We start from the raw sequence: 14,028 nt of genomic DNA on the forward strand, positions 1-14,028 counted from the left end.
GCAGCTAATGTTTGCCCAGATTGACGGTGAGAGTGTCTCCCAAACCGAGATCGACGTGATTAGGAGCTTGCTCAACAAGAAGGGGGTCAACTTTGGAATCCTCTTAACCATCTACGTCGATTGCATCTCCAAGAAGGATGGGAGCCCTATTTGTTGCAGTGGGTTGATCATGGCAATTGTCGAGTATGTTGGCATCCCGACGGAGGACTTCACTCTGGATATGGGTGAGATGTACATCACCTACAAGGTTTTGTTCGCTGTGGGGCTTTTGAAGACCGACGTGAGCGGCCAAGCCTTCTTTCTACAGTCGGCACGGGATCACTTTCATGTTCCACTCCCACAATTGACCAAGGTTGATACGTGGGACAACAAGGCCAATCGGAGGCTCGATACCGCCGCCCACCGGAGTGAAATTGAAGCTAACCCCATCGAATGGGAGTTTAGGAGGCGGAACATGCCGCTGCGCGTCCCCAACTTTGAACCGGAAGTTGATTCCACCTACGCCGCCATTGATGAATATGTGGAGGGTGGAGAGCATTCGTATGCTCAAGGAAGTGGTGTACCGCCGCCGCTACCACTGCCTCGACATGAAGAGGAAGAGTAGGACGAAGTAGAAGGCCACCGCAGCCGCAACAGGAGGAACCGCCGCCGAGGCCGACCAGATCCACAAGAGGGGTTCCAAGCCGGTACTTCCGCCCAACTAGGAGAGGTGTTCTCCTATTTGCAAAACATGTCCAACACTTGGGACAATCATTGGGTGGAGCAGCAGCAGGTGAACAACTTCAACCAACAAGGTTGGGAGGACCAAGGCGATTGGCGGGTGGCCGAAATGAACTTTTGGGAGGCTCAAAGGCCCTCATCGGTGCCTTCGAGAACCTTTGTCTCCCTCCTCCTCAAGAATGATGAAGTCAAGCTCATGACTTTAAATGAGCTTGTGTATCATTACTTTGTTTTAAGACTATTTGTTTCGATGTTTCGACAATTTTTGATTAAGTTTTTGGTTATTTCTGTTTTGAATTTTCGTTTTAAAGCCTTGAAAGTTTTTCTTAGGTTCTGGACTCTCACCAGCGACCGCTGCATGTGTTGCAGCGGCCCGCTAGCCATGCACTAGAAAGCCTGACTTGTCCGCAGCGACCGCTGCCCAAATACAGTTTCCAGCACAATTTTTTTGAGTTTTTTTAATTTTCGCCCCGTCCGGACCCCACGAGGAAATTTCAAGGTAATTTTATTGCTTTCTAGTTTACTCACGTTCCTACCGACTCTACAAACTTATTTTACACTTTGTTGTAAATAAGTTTGGAGGGATGAAGTGGTGGACCGTGAGTTTAGGGTTTTTGTTTTGTTTTTATTTTTGTTTTTGTTTTGTTTTAGAAATAAAACCCGAAGTTGAATCTTTGACCTTGAAAATTGTCACGAGCTTTACATGAAGAACTTAGAAATACGCATGCGTAGGGACACACATTAGACCGAGTTGCCAATGATATTACATTCCATCCATGTATTAAGTGTGGCTTAACATCTTGATTTGATGGTTTGGTGAAAAGGTGCATAATTAGTGAATTGCTTGTTCGTCATGAATCATGCTTTATACCTTGTGAGATTTGAGCTTGATACGCTCGAATTTTGCACTATTTTAAGACCATTATTTGGTCCGTTTATGATGTCAAAATCGCTCTACACGTCCATTATTTGCATATTTTGTCTATTTTGGTATTTTGACGTGTTTTGTGAGAAATGTGCATAATTGAGCCGAAAAAGGGAGCCAAGCGCAAAGTCTGGAAATCTGGAGTCAGACGGCGACCGGCGACCGCTGCGGTTGTGTGCGGAGACCGCCGGCGCCCGGCGGGCAGATCAATGCAGCGGCCCGCCTCGGAAAAATGCGCTTGGAAGAGAAGTCTCGTCCGGTGACCGCAGTAAGTCATGAGGCGATCCGCCGCTGAGGAAACAGACTCTCTGGACTCCAACGCGGCCACCGCCGGCCAAGGTGCGGCGGCCCGCCGGAGAAAGGCGGCGAATCCAAAAACCCTAGATTTGCGCTTAGATTTACCATATTTTGGAGATCTTTTCCTTCTACAACAAGGATTGGTTTTTCCCTATAAATAAGACCTCAAGCTTCATCAAAAAGAGAGAACTTCTACTTGCAAAATACTTAATAGAGATCAAGACCTAGAGTACTTCATTGTGCAAGGAGTTGGAGAAGGATTTCAAGAACATCAAGAACGACAAGGATTCAACCTACGGGTTTTATTTGCTTTAGTTTTATATTCAAATTGTCTTTCCTTCAATCTATGTTTTTAGCTTATTCAATTATGTGTAACTAAACTCATAGGATTCTAGGGATGTGTTAGTAACGACTTTGGTTATACAAATTCCTTTTTCTATTTAATATCCGTTTTGTTTTTACTTTGTTTCTTCCCTAAGTATTCTTGATGCTGCATGATTGAGTGACACAATCTTGTATGATTTAATATAACTTGCTTCATAACTGTGACAGAGTTCTAGCGAGTTAGATTCACTTAGTAGACACTACAGTTAGCTTCCCTTAAACCGACACTGTTAATTGAGAGTGAGAACTTTTCAAGGGTCTTAGGCGCTTTTTGGAGTTACGTGTTAGGATTGACAACCCTAACTTTGTAATCAACGTTTGTATCGCATGAGCATAAGCTAGGTGACTCGTCCTTTCAAAGTAAAAACTGTGCTAGGGTATTGTAGTTGGAATTTTGTATAACCATAACTGTGAACACACATCCCTGGGATTCCCTTATCTCTATCGTCTTTCTCCTTGTTTTATTTGCTTTTAGTTGGTCTATGCTTTTTATTGTTTTTAGTTTTCCAAATGTTTTCAAAACCTACTTGTTTTTCCAGATAGTAATTGAGTCTTAATAGAGGATAGACACTTTTTGTTTGCCTTCCCCATGTTCGATATTCGGTACTAACCTTTAGCTATACTATATATACTCTGTATACTTGTAGGTTTATTTAGTGCTAATAAAAAGTGCATCAAGTTTTTGGCGCCGTTGCCGGGGAAGACAATTCACTTTGGAGTGATATCTTCAAACGGATAATTTTGCTACTTTGGATTTTAATTGCTTTCAGTTTTTAATTTTAGTTTTTAATTCGTTTTTGTTTTTGGTTCTTGCAGGTTTTGTATGCGAACACGCTCTGGGAAGGACAGCCTAGAACCGCTCGATTTGGAACTTGAATGAACTCGTACAAAAATAAGAAGTGAAAAAGGATCAGTAATAATGGGTGACCGAACAGACATCGAGAAATATCAGGAAATGGTGAAGCTACTGATGGATGAGAGAGATGCGGAAAGGGCAGCCCGAGAGGCTTTGGAGAAGAAGAATCAGGAAATACAACCCGTGATGAACATGTTCAATCATGGGAATATGATTACCTTTCCCGAAGGACCTCGTATTGACGCTAACAATTTCGAGTTACGCATGCCCCTTATTCAAAGGGTCGAGCAAACTCCTTTTGCAGGTAGGGCTACAGAGGATGCCAATCGCCATCTCTCCAAATTTGTGGAGATCTCAAACACTCTCAAATTGAACGGTGTCGATGACGATGCCATAAGGGTAAGACTCTTCCCCTTTTCATTAACTGATTCTGCTAAAGAGTGGTTTGAATGTATGCCCAGAGAAAAGGTCTCCACATGGAAGGACATTGTAGCTGCCTTCCTCGACAAGTACTATCCGTCGGGCACAATTTTGAAGCTCAAAAGCGAGATCTTCCAGTTCATCCAAGGCCATGACGAGCCCCTCTACGAGGCGTTTGCTCGTTTCAAAGCCCTTCTCCGAAAGTGCCCTAACCATGGTTTCACCGTGGACCATCAGGTAGGAATTCTCTATAATGGGTTTAACGAGAAGATTTGTGTTATGCTTGATTCAGGTGCAAATGGAGGGTTCTTAAGGAAGTCAGGTGAGGAAGCCATGGCGGTAATAGAGGAATTCGCCACCAACAGCAGGGGGTGGTCGAAAGAAAGGCATAGCCTAAAAAGGATAGCTGCAATTGAAGAAGCCGAGGAAAGCTCTTTTGCGAAGGAATTGGCCGAGCTTCGAGTTAGGGTGGACCAAATGGATTCATCAAGGAAGGAGGACCCGATTCCACCGACCTCCATCATAGCGGTCTCTAAACCCGAAACTCCTGCCCCGATAGTGGAAGAAATCAACTACATGCAAGGAGGCGGTCCCAATAGAAATTACAACAATAATTATCGCCCTAACCAGGGGGACGGTAATTTCAATAATTATAATGGAAACCGACCTCATCCTAATCTCTCTTATTCTAACAATAATTACTTGCAACCCCCCGCAGGATTTAATGTTAGCAAGGGAGGAGTAGTTGAAACAGCCAAGAAGGAGGAAAAGTATGACCAAGGGATCACAAGGATCTTGGAAGTAATCACGCAAGACAAGAAGGTTAATGACACCAAGATCGGAGTGGTCGAAGCTAGAATAAACAACCTCGAGCAGGGAATGAACACGATCTCAACTGCCATAGCCAACATCAACACTCAAATGGAGCAAATCCAAAAGAAGTTGGATGAGGACAGGGCAAAGGCAGCCGCACGAGTGGATGACATCAATAAGAAGTGGGTGGCAAAGCAGAAAACTGGGGACTGCCCAGTCGCCGGCGGACCGCCGCAACCATTGCAGCGGGCCGCCGCTGAAGCGTCGAATGGAGTCTGCCCAGCCGCCGGCGGACCGCCACACATCACGGCGGGCCGCCACAGACAAGGCAGATACACCCACTCAGCAAGGACTCGTGCGGCATAATGGGATTGTGCTACCTTTTCAACCAAAGAGGAAGTTTAAGCTCGAAGAGCAGTTCAAGCATTTTTTGAACATGTTTTGTAAAGTTCATACTAACATTCCTCTAGTTGAATCGTTGCAGGAAATACCTAAATATGCGAAGCTACTAAGGGAGGCAGTGATGAGGAAGAGAAAGCCGACAAAAGCCGACCTTAAGCTACCACATCATTGCAGCGAGATCATTCAAAAGGAGAAGGCAGTGAAGCAGAGAGATCCGGGCCAATTCATTATCCGATGCCGGATTGGAGAGGGAAAGGTTGACAAGGCCCTATGCGATTTAGGATCTTCCATCAATCTCATGCCACTGAAGTACTACGAAAAGCTCAACATTGGGCCACTCAAAACTTCAGACGTAACACTCAGGTTGGCCGATAACTCGTCCATAAAAACTGTTTGTATGATTGAGGATGTCCTAGTGAAAGTCGATGATTTCATTTTTCCCGCCGATTTTATTGTGCTTGACATGAAAGTAGACAAGAACGTCCCTCTAATCTTAGGGAGAGATTTTCTTGCTACTTGCAAAGCTTTGATTGATGTAGGTCATGGCGAGATCACAATTAGCGATAACCATAGCCAATCCACCTATAAGATCGAAAGCGAGATGCTCAAGTTTGAGGAAGCAAAGCGGGCAAAGATGGAACAGCAGTGTAGGGCAGTCATGGTCACGGATTTGACCAAACCCCAAGACCCCTTTGAAGCAGAGGAGCATACTACCTCCACCATCTACGTTGTAAAAGAGGTAAGACGTTCTCCCAAAAAGGACGATACTAATCCCTCCACCTCTATCCCGCAGAAAAAGAAGCAAAAGAGGAAGAAGGCAACCAAGGAGGACCCCGAGATTTATGTTATCAAAACAAATAAGGGGAAATACAAGTGGTGGAAGAAGCTAGGGACCAAGTTGCTCCCTATGCCCATTTTCAACACTCGGGTCGCTGATCCGCCCAATTAGTGGGCCACTTCAAGTCGAGCTAACGACTAAAAACAAAAGCGCTTGTTGGGAGGCAACCCAATTTTTCATTGATTTAGTTATTTTCTTAATTTTCGTAAAAAAAAATTAATTAAGCGTGGCGGTCGCCGCACTTAACACGGCGGTCGCCACACGTGTTTTCACATGTGCGGGATAGGTCGGGCTTAGGGCAGGCTTAGGGCGGGCCAGATGAACCGCTGAATGGGCCGCGACGGCCCGCCAGGAATCGCTGTTTTAAAACGCCCAAGCGGCGGCCCGGCGCGCGCAGTCCAGAGACGGTAATGCAGTTTAAAAGGTAAGTTTTCCATCATTTTTCCCATTCCTTCTCAAATTCCTTCCTTGCACACAACCCCCACCTTTATAAATCACCAATTTCACACACCCACACCATCATTCTCTCAATTCTCTTCAAAGTTTAGAGTTCTTCCTCTCCAATTCTCAATCAACACAAGGTATGAATCTTAACTCAATTTCTGAGCATTGTTCTACTTCTTTCATGGATTTAGGCGTATGTTGGAAGAATTGTTCGGTGGAAACTCTTATTTTATGATGGGGGATGATTGTGTATGCTTATTTATGGATTTCCATGGTGATATTGTGTTTTGGTGATAGTTTTGAAGCTTTGTGAATAGTGATTCCTTCTTGTTTATACTTGTTCCTATGTTGCAATCATGTTCATAGCATTGTGAGGCTATTATTATTTTCATGAATTGCAATACTTGAGTAGTCATAGAGATTGTTGATATATATTGACTTATTGTTGATACGTCTCTGCATGGGGGATGAATTCACGTTGGGGGATGGATTTGTGTTTCCTAGTTTGGATGATTATGTTCTATATGTTTCCACGCTACCATCTAGGAAGTTTTGTACACCTAAGCTTGCACTTACATGTCTTACATGTTGATCCGTTGGTATTGATTATAAGAGTGCAAGTTTGGGGGAACCTTTGATTTTCCCATTATTGGTATACTTTCTAATTGTTGTACTTCTCGTTTGTAGAAATATGGGATCAAAGGGAAAGCCCGAGAACGTGAAGAACTACGGCGTTAGCCTTGCCTCGGACGAGCAAAAGGCTATGTGGAAGAAGTCTTCGGCGCGAGAGACGGCGCCTTCGTGGTATCCCCAAGATTTCCCTCTTCAAACTTTGGGGATCGCAGAGGACTTTTGGGCATTATGTGATGTAGGTAACGGGAACGGCCTCCGGTACATATTTGAGAGGAAGTGGTCATCGTTTAGGAAGTATACTCTCGAGTTCCTAAGCTCGTTGAAGATCACAAAGGATCGCCGGCAAAACATCCCGCTTAGCATCGATTTCCGCCTAGGCAACCGATGGCACTCGCTCACCATGGAGGAGCTTTGCGGAATCTTCCATTGCTTCGACCCCAACCCCGAGACCGATAATGATTATGACTTTGATGAGGTTTGGGGTGCGATGACGAATGAGCACGAGCATGCCGCGGGCTACGCCAAGTCTTCTTCAATCCGCAATCCGGTTTTGCGGTACCTCCACCGAGCTATGACCCAACTTATGTTTGCTAGGGTCGACGGGGGAAGTGTCTCCCAAACGAAGTTGAATGTGATTTGGTTCCTCCTCAACAAGAAGGGATTCGACTATGGAACCCTTTTTACTATCTATGTGGATTGGATCGCGAAAAAGGATGGCGGCGTTATATGTTGTGGGGGGTTGATCACGTCAATCGCCGACATTTGGAGGTTTCTTTCGTCGGTTTGACGGAAGATGGCAGTGAGCGCTTTATCACTTATGAGGTGTTATTTTCAGTGGGGCTCTTGAAGACCGACTATTGGGGGCAAGGATTTTTCCTACAAGTGGCGGGGAATCACTTCCCCGTTCCCATCCTGCAGTTGACTAAGGTCGATGTTTGGGCGAACAAGCCAATTGGAAGCTCAACACCCCGGTGCACCGGAGAGCCATTGAGGCTAACCCCATCAATGGGGAATTTAGGAAGAGGAACATCCCGGCTCGCATCCCCATCTTTGAGGCCGATGAGGACTCCGCCTTCGATGCTATCGATCACTACACCGAAGAAGGGGAAGCACTCGCACGCCCAAGAGATTCAAGTGTCGCCGCCACCGCCGCCCCAACGCCGCCAAGAAGAAGAAGAAAAAGAGGAAGTCGAGGGACATCGCCGCCGGACTAGAGCAAACCGCCGCCGCCGAACCCCGATGAGGAATTTCAAGCAAACACCTCCGCCCAACTGGGAGATATCTACTTCTACATGCAAAACGTGTCCAATACTTGGGACACCCGTTGGGCGGAACAACAAAGGGTGAACGCCTACGACCGCCAAGGATGGACGGCTCAAGGCGATTGACGCACGGCGGAGCAGCAATTTTGGGAGCAACAAAGGCTAGAAGACGTGCATCGCCGTCGTGAGATTGAAGAGCTCCACCAGATGGCCACCGAGGCTCGACAAGAGCGCCAAACCATGAGTGGCGATATCGCCTATCTTATTGGCGCATTCGACGACCTCAATGCCCGTTTCCCTCCTCCTCCTCAAGATTGAAGAAGTCAAGCTCAATGACATTAAATGAGCATTTGTATCATGTTTTTGGATGTTTTTAAGACAATTTATTTTCTTGTTTTTGACAATTTTTGCTTTAAGATAAGTATTTTTGGTTATAGTTTAATTTTGTGCGTTGAAATTTTTTTCTCAGGCTCTGACCTATACGCGGCGACCGCCGCATGTGCTGCGGCGGTCCGCCACCTGCTCGCTGGAACATTCTGTTGTTGCGCGGCGACCATCGGACATGCTGCGGCGGGCCGCCGCCTGGGCGTAATTTCCAACGCGATTTTTTCAAAGTTACTCAGCTTTTGCCTGGTCAAGCCTCGACGCGAGAATTTTCAAGGTACGTTTTTTTTTCATTAGTTAACTCACGTCCCTACCGACTCTACAAACTTATTTTACACTTTGTTGTATATAAGTTTGGGGGGATGAAGTGGTGGACCGTGAGTTTAGGATTTTTTTTTTCGCTTTAAGTTTTTGTTTTTGTTTTTTTTCAAAACCCCGTAGGAGAATTTTGTTTTCTAAAAATGTTTTCTTAAATCCATGTCGTGAACTTAACATGAAGAACTTTGAAACAAGCATGCTTAGGGACACACTTTAGATCCAGTTGTCGATGATATTACATTCCATCTATGTTTAAGTGTGGCTTAACGTTTTGATTTGAGGATTTGAGCCTATTATTTTATTCTTGTGTGATTTATCTGCATGCATGTATATGTTTCTAGAACTTGCTTCTAGTCTTGCCTAAGTTTACATGATGTTTAAGTCGATTTAGGAAGATGATTGACCATCTTTTCTTAGCCTACTTTTGTCCAAAATTTTGACCTTCTCGAATTTTCAAAAAAGTTTCCCTTTGGATCCGAGTTTGAGCCTTTAAGCCTTTTCTTTGGAAGCCAAAATGATGGGGACAATTACTTGGGTTAGTTAGTTTTTGCTATCTTATTTTGTAAAGGAATTGGAGAGATAAGGAGGAAAGTGTAAAAGTAGTATGCTTAATGTAAAGAAAGTACAAGTTGTGAAATGAAGAAAAAAAGAAAAAGTGTGAAAGGTTGTAAAAAGAAAAAAAAAAGAAAATCAAAGGATTGGAAAGTGAGTTGAAGGAGAAAAATAAATAAAGTGTTAAAAGTGTCTTGGGTTTAGAAAAGTGGAGTTATCTTTACTCTACTTGGGATATTTTTGTATTTTTAGTCACTTTTTAGCCAAATATTCCTCACCTACCAAAAAGCCTACATTACAACCAAAGATAAAGACCTTTCGGACTTTTGAAGCTTAATCACATTTAGTAGATGAGGGAGTAGACTTTGAGCAAGCCTATGGTAAACTTTGCATGATGCATGATTTGAGTGCTTATATACATATTACCTTTATACACTTTTGAGAGTGAGAGAACATTTCCCATCTTTGGAAGTTTGCCACATGTGAGGGCCTGAATTCAAGGTGTTCCACGAGTTAGTAATGAAAGTGCACTAATAAGCCTTGCTTAATTTGATTGCGTTAATACATGTTTAAACTGTTCTTCCATCTTTTGAGGCAATTATGAAATCTAGTCCTTGTGCACTCCGTGCATCTATTTTGTGTCTTTATTGTTTCGTTCGAGGACAAACAAAAATGTAAGTTTGGGGGAATTGATACGCTCGGATTTTGCACTGTTTTAAGACCATTATTTGGTCCGTTTTTTATGTCAAAATCGCTCTACACGTCCATTATTTGCGTATTTTGTCTATTTTGGTATTTTGACGTGTTTTGTGAGAAATGTGCATAATTGATCCGAAAAAGGGAGCCAAAACGCAAAGTCTGGAAATCTGGAGTCAGACGGCGACCGTCGACCGCCGCGGTTATGTGCGGCGACTTGCTGCGCCCACCGGGCAGAGATCAATGCAGCGGTCCGCCTCGGAAAAGTGCGCTTGAAAGAGAAGTCTCGTCCGGCAACCGCCGGAAGTCATGCGGCGGTCCACCGCTGAGGAAACAGACTCTCTGGACTCCAACGCGACGACCACCGGCCAAGGTGCGGCGGCCCGCCGGAGAAAGGCGAAGAATCCGAGAAACCCTAGATTTGTGCCCAGATTTACCATATTTTGGAGATCTTTTCCTTCTACAACAAGGATTGGGTTTTCCCTATAAATAAGACCTCAAGCTTCATCAAAAAGAGAGAACTTCTACTTGCAAAATACTTCATAGAGATCAAGACCTAGGGTACTTCATTGTGCAAGGAGTTGGAGAAGGATTTCAAGAACATCAAGAACGACAAGGATTCAACCTACGGGTTTTATTTGCTTTAGTTTTATGTTCAAATTGTCTTCTCTTCAATCAATGTTTTTAGCTTATTCAATTATGTGTAACTAAACTCATAGGATTCTAGGGATGTGTTAGTAACGACTTTGGTTATATAAATTCCTTTTTCTATTTAATATCCGTTTTGTTTTTACTTTGTTTCTTCCCTAAGTATTCCTGATGCCGCATGATTGAGTGACACAATCTTGTATGATTTAATATAACTTGCTTCATAACTGTGACAAAGTTCTAGCGAGTTAAATTCACTTAGTAGACACTACAGTTAGCTTCCCTTAAACCGGCACTGTTAATTGAGAGTGAGGACTTTTCAAGGGTCTTAGGCGCTTTTTGGAGTTACGTGTTAGGATTGACAACCCTAACTTTGTAATCAACGTTTGTATCGCATGAGCATAAGCTAGGTGACTCGTCCTTTCAAAGTAAAAATTGTGCTAGGGTATTGTAGTTGGAATTTTGTATAACCATAACTGTGAACACACATCCCTGGGATTCCCTTATCTCTATCGTCTTTCTCCTTGTTTTATTTGCTTTTAGTTGGCCTATGCTTTTTATTGTTTTTAGTTTTCCAAAAGTTTTCAAAACCTACTTGTTTTTCCAGATAGTAATTGAGTCTTAGTAGAGGATAGACACTTTGTGTTTGTCTTCCCCGTATTCGATATCCGGTACTAACCTTTAGCTATACTATATATACTCTGTATACTTGCAGGTTTATTTAGTGCTAATAAAAAGTGCATCAGAGCTTAAATTCTTTCTTGTGTGATTTATCTACATGCATGTATATGTTTCTAGAACTTGCTCCTAGTCTGCCTAAGTCTACATAGTGTTTAAGTTGATTTAGGAAGATGTTAGGCCATCTTTTCTAGCCTACTTTTATACCCAAATTTTTGTCCCTCTCAAAATTTCAAATTTTTTCCTTTGGAGCCAATTTTGAGCCTTTAAGCCTTTTCTTTGGAAGCCAAATTAAATGAGGACAATTCCTTGGGTTAGTATAGTTTCTATATCTTTTGTAAAGGAATTGGAAAAATAAGGAGAAAGTTGAAGAAAAGTAGTGTGCTTAAATGTTGAAAAAGTACAAGTTGTGAAAAAGTGGAAAATTCAAAAATGTGCTTGATCTTAGAAAGGATGCCTATAAAAAAACAAGGGGAAAAGAAAAAGAAAGAAGGGTTGTGAAAAAAAATAAAAATCAAAGGATTGGAAATTGAGTTGAAAGAAGATAAATATGTGTTAAAAGTGTCATGGGATTTATAAAAGTGGAGTCAATTCTACTCTACTTGGGCTATTTTTATGTTTAGTCACTTTTTAGCCAAATATTTCTCACCTACCAAAGTGCCTACGTTACAACAAAAAATAAAGACCTTTCGGACTTTTGATACTTAATCATATCTAGTAGAGGAGGGATTAGATTTTGAGCAAGCCAATGATAAACTTTGCATGATGCATGATTTGAGTGCTTATACACTTAACCCTTATACACTTTGAGAGTGAGAGAAAGAACACTTCCCATCTTTGGAAGTTTGCCACATGTGAGTACTTGAATTCAAGGTGTTCCACGAGTTAGTAATGAAAGTGCACTAATAAGTCTTGCTTGATTTGATTGCATTAATACATGTTTAATCTGCTCTTTCATCTTTTGAGGCAATTATGACGTCTAGTCCTTACGCAACTTGTGCGTCTATGCTTGTGTCTTTATTGTTTTGCATGAGGAAAAACAAATATTTAAGTTTGGGGGAGTTGATACGCTCGGATTTTGCACTGTTTTAGGGCCCTTATTTGGTCTGTTATCAGTGTCTAAATCGTAATTCATGTCCATATTTCACATATTTTATCTATTTTGGTATCTTTACATGTTTTGTGAGAATTGTGCATATTTGAGCCAAAAAGATAGGAAAAAGTCGAAGATGGAATTCTGGCGCGTTCAAGACGCCCAGCGCCCGTTGCGTGTGTCGCAGCGACCGCTGGCCCATAGCGACCGCTATGCTTGAAGCGGTCCGCTCCGGAAAAGTTGTGCTGAAAAGTCTGAAGACGCCCAGCGATTGCTGGGACGTGTGCAGCGACCGCTCAAGAGAATCCCATAGCCACTGGACTAATTTGCAGCGACCGCTGCAGGACATGTAGCGATCGCTACCCGAATCCGTAGAGGCTTTGGACATTGCACAGCGACCGCTGGCGCCAAGTTGCAGCGGTCCGCTGCGAGAAGGCAGTGCACGAATTTAATCAGATTCTCTCCAGATTTTACCAAGATTAGCCAATCTTTTCCTTTCATCCATAGGATTCGACTTACTCCCTATATATACCCCCTTAAACCTCTTAATTCATACACACCTTTTACACTCTTTGTCTCACAATTCTAGAGCAAAAATATTTGAGAGTTCATCACTGTGTAAGAGGTTGAAGACGAAGTCAAGTGAAGATCTAGGCTACAGGTAGACTACGTTTGGGTTTTATCACTTTAGTTCTTATGTTTACATTGTTTTCCCTTCAAACTATGTTTTTAGATTATTCTATCATGTGTAACTAAATTCATAGGATTCTAGGGATGTGTAGTAACTCTTTTTGGTATATACAAATTCCATTTTCTATTTAATATCTGTTTTATTTATACTTCGTTTCTTCCTTAAGTTGTTCGGTAATACTGCATGTTTGAGTGACACATTCGATGCTGATCTGCTATAACTTGCTACATAATCATGAGAGGAGGTTGGCGAGTTAGATCCACTTAATAGACACTACAATTAGTTTTTTTTAAAACGGCACTGTTAATTGAGAGTGAGGACTTTTTAAGGGTCTTAGGAACTTCTAGGAGTTACGAATCTAGGATTGACAACCCTAGTGTTAATAATCTACGCTTGTATCGCATGGGCAGAACTTATGTGACTCGTCCTATCGAAGTATAGACTGTGCTAGGGTATTGTAGAAGGAATTTGTATAACCATAGTTGTGAAAGCACATCCCTGGAATTCTCTTATCTCATGTATTCGACCTCTAGTTTGTGCTGCATTCATCCGCTTTCCGTTTTCAATTTAATTGTTTTTCACAAATTCTCTAGTTCTCCAAATAGTAAAAGAAACTTAGTAGAAGGTAGCCAATTGGTGATCTTATTCCCCGTATTCGACAATCCGGTACTGACCTTTAGCTATACTAGATCTACCCTATATACTTGCAGGTATTTTTAGTGCTAATAAATAGTGCATCATGGAGACATGTGGAAAGTAAAACGGTTACTATGAAAGGCAATATGGAATAGCAGAGAATATGTGGTGGTTGGGTGGCTACTCTGACAGGTCTGTAGGGTACCAACTTAAAAGCAAAGGACAAAAGCAAAAAGTAACTAAAAAGTAAAAGTGGTCCAAGAAAAAGTGAATTCTGATGTTTTCTTCTTCAACAAGTATGCATAAAATTTAAATGAACATAAACTCCATGGATGAAC

The 14,028-nt window shown here is 42.5% G+C and overlaps 1 protein-coding gene across 1 annotated transcript; it reads left to right on the forward strand.

Annotated features, from left to right (window-relative positions):
* The first annotated feature begins 3,245 nt into the window (after positions 1–3,245).
* Positions 3,246–5,766, forward strand: LOC125206134. The gene is made up of 3 exons (XM_048105428.1): positions 3,246–4,239; positions 4,321–4,688; positions 4,900–5,766. The coding sequence occupies exons 1-3, from the start codon at positions 3,246–3,248 to the stop codon at positions 5,764–5,766; spliced, it is 2,229 nt and encodes a 742-aa protein (XP_047961385.1).
* The last annotated feature ends 8,262 nt before the right edge of the window (positions 5,767–14,028 follow it).

This window comes from Salvia hispanica, chromosome 2, assembly GCF_023119035.1.
Source record: "Salvia hispanica cultivar TCC Black 2014 chromosome 2, UniMelb_Shisp_WGS_1.0, whole genome shotgun sequence".
In the NCBI taxonomy this organism is placed as follows: Eukaryota; Viridiplantae; Streptophyta; class Magnoliopsida; order Lamiales; family Lamiaceae; genus Salvia; species Salvia hispanica.

What these genes read in the sequence shown, in the direction of transcription:
- LOC125206134 (XM_048105428.1), top strand. Translation starts at nt 3,246, where the DNA reads ATGGGTGACCGAACAGACATCGAGAAATATCAGGAAATGGTGAAGCTA. An exon ending in TCGCCCTAACCAGGGGGACG is followed by an intron (nt 4,240 to 4,320) that starts GTAATTTCAATA and finishes AACCCCCCGCAG; the next exon opens with GATTTAATGTTAGCAAGGGA. An exon ending in CCGCTGAAGCGTCGAATGGA is followed by an intron (nt 4,689 to 4,899) that starts GTCTGCCCAGCC and finishes GAATCGTTGCAG; the next exon opens with GAAATACCTAAATATGCGAA.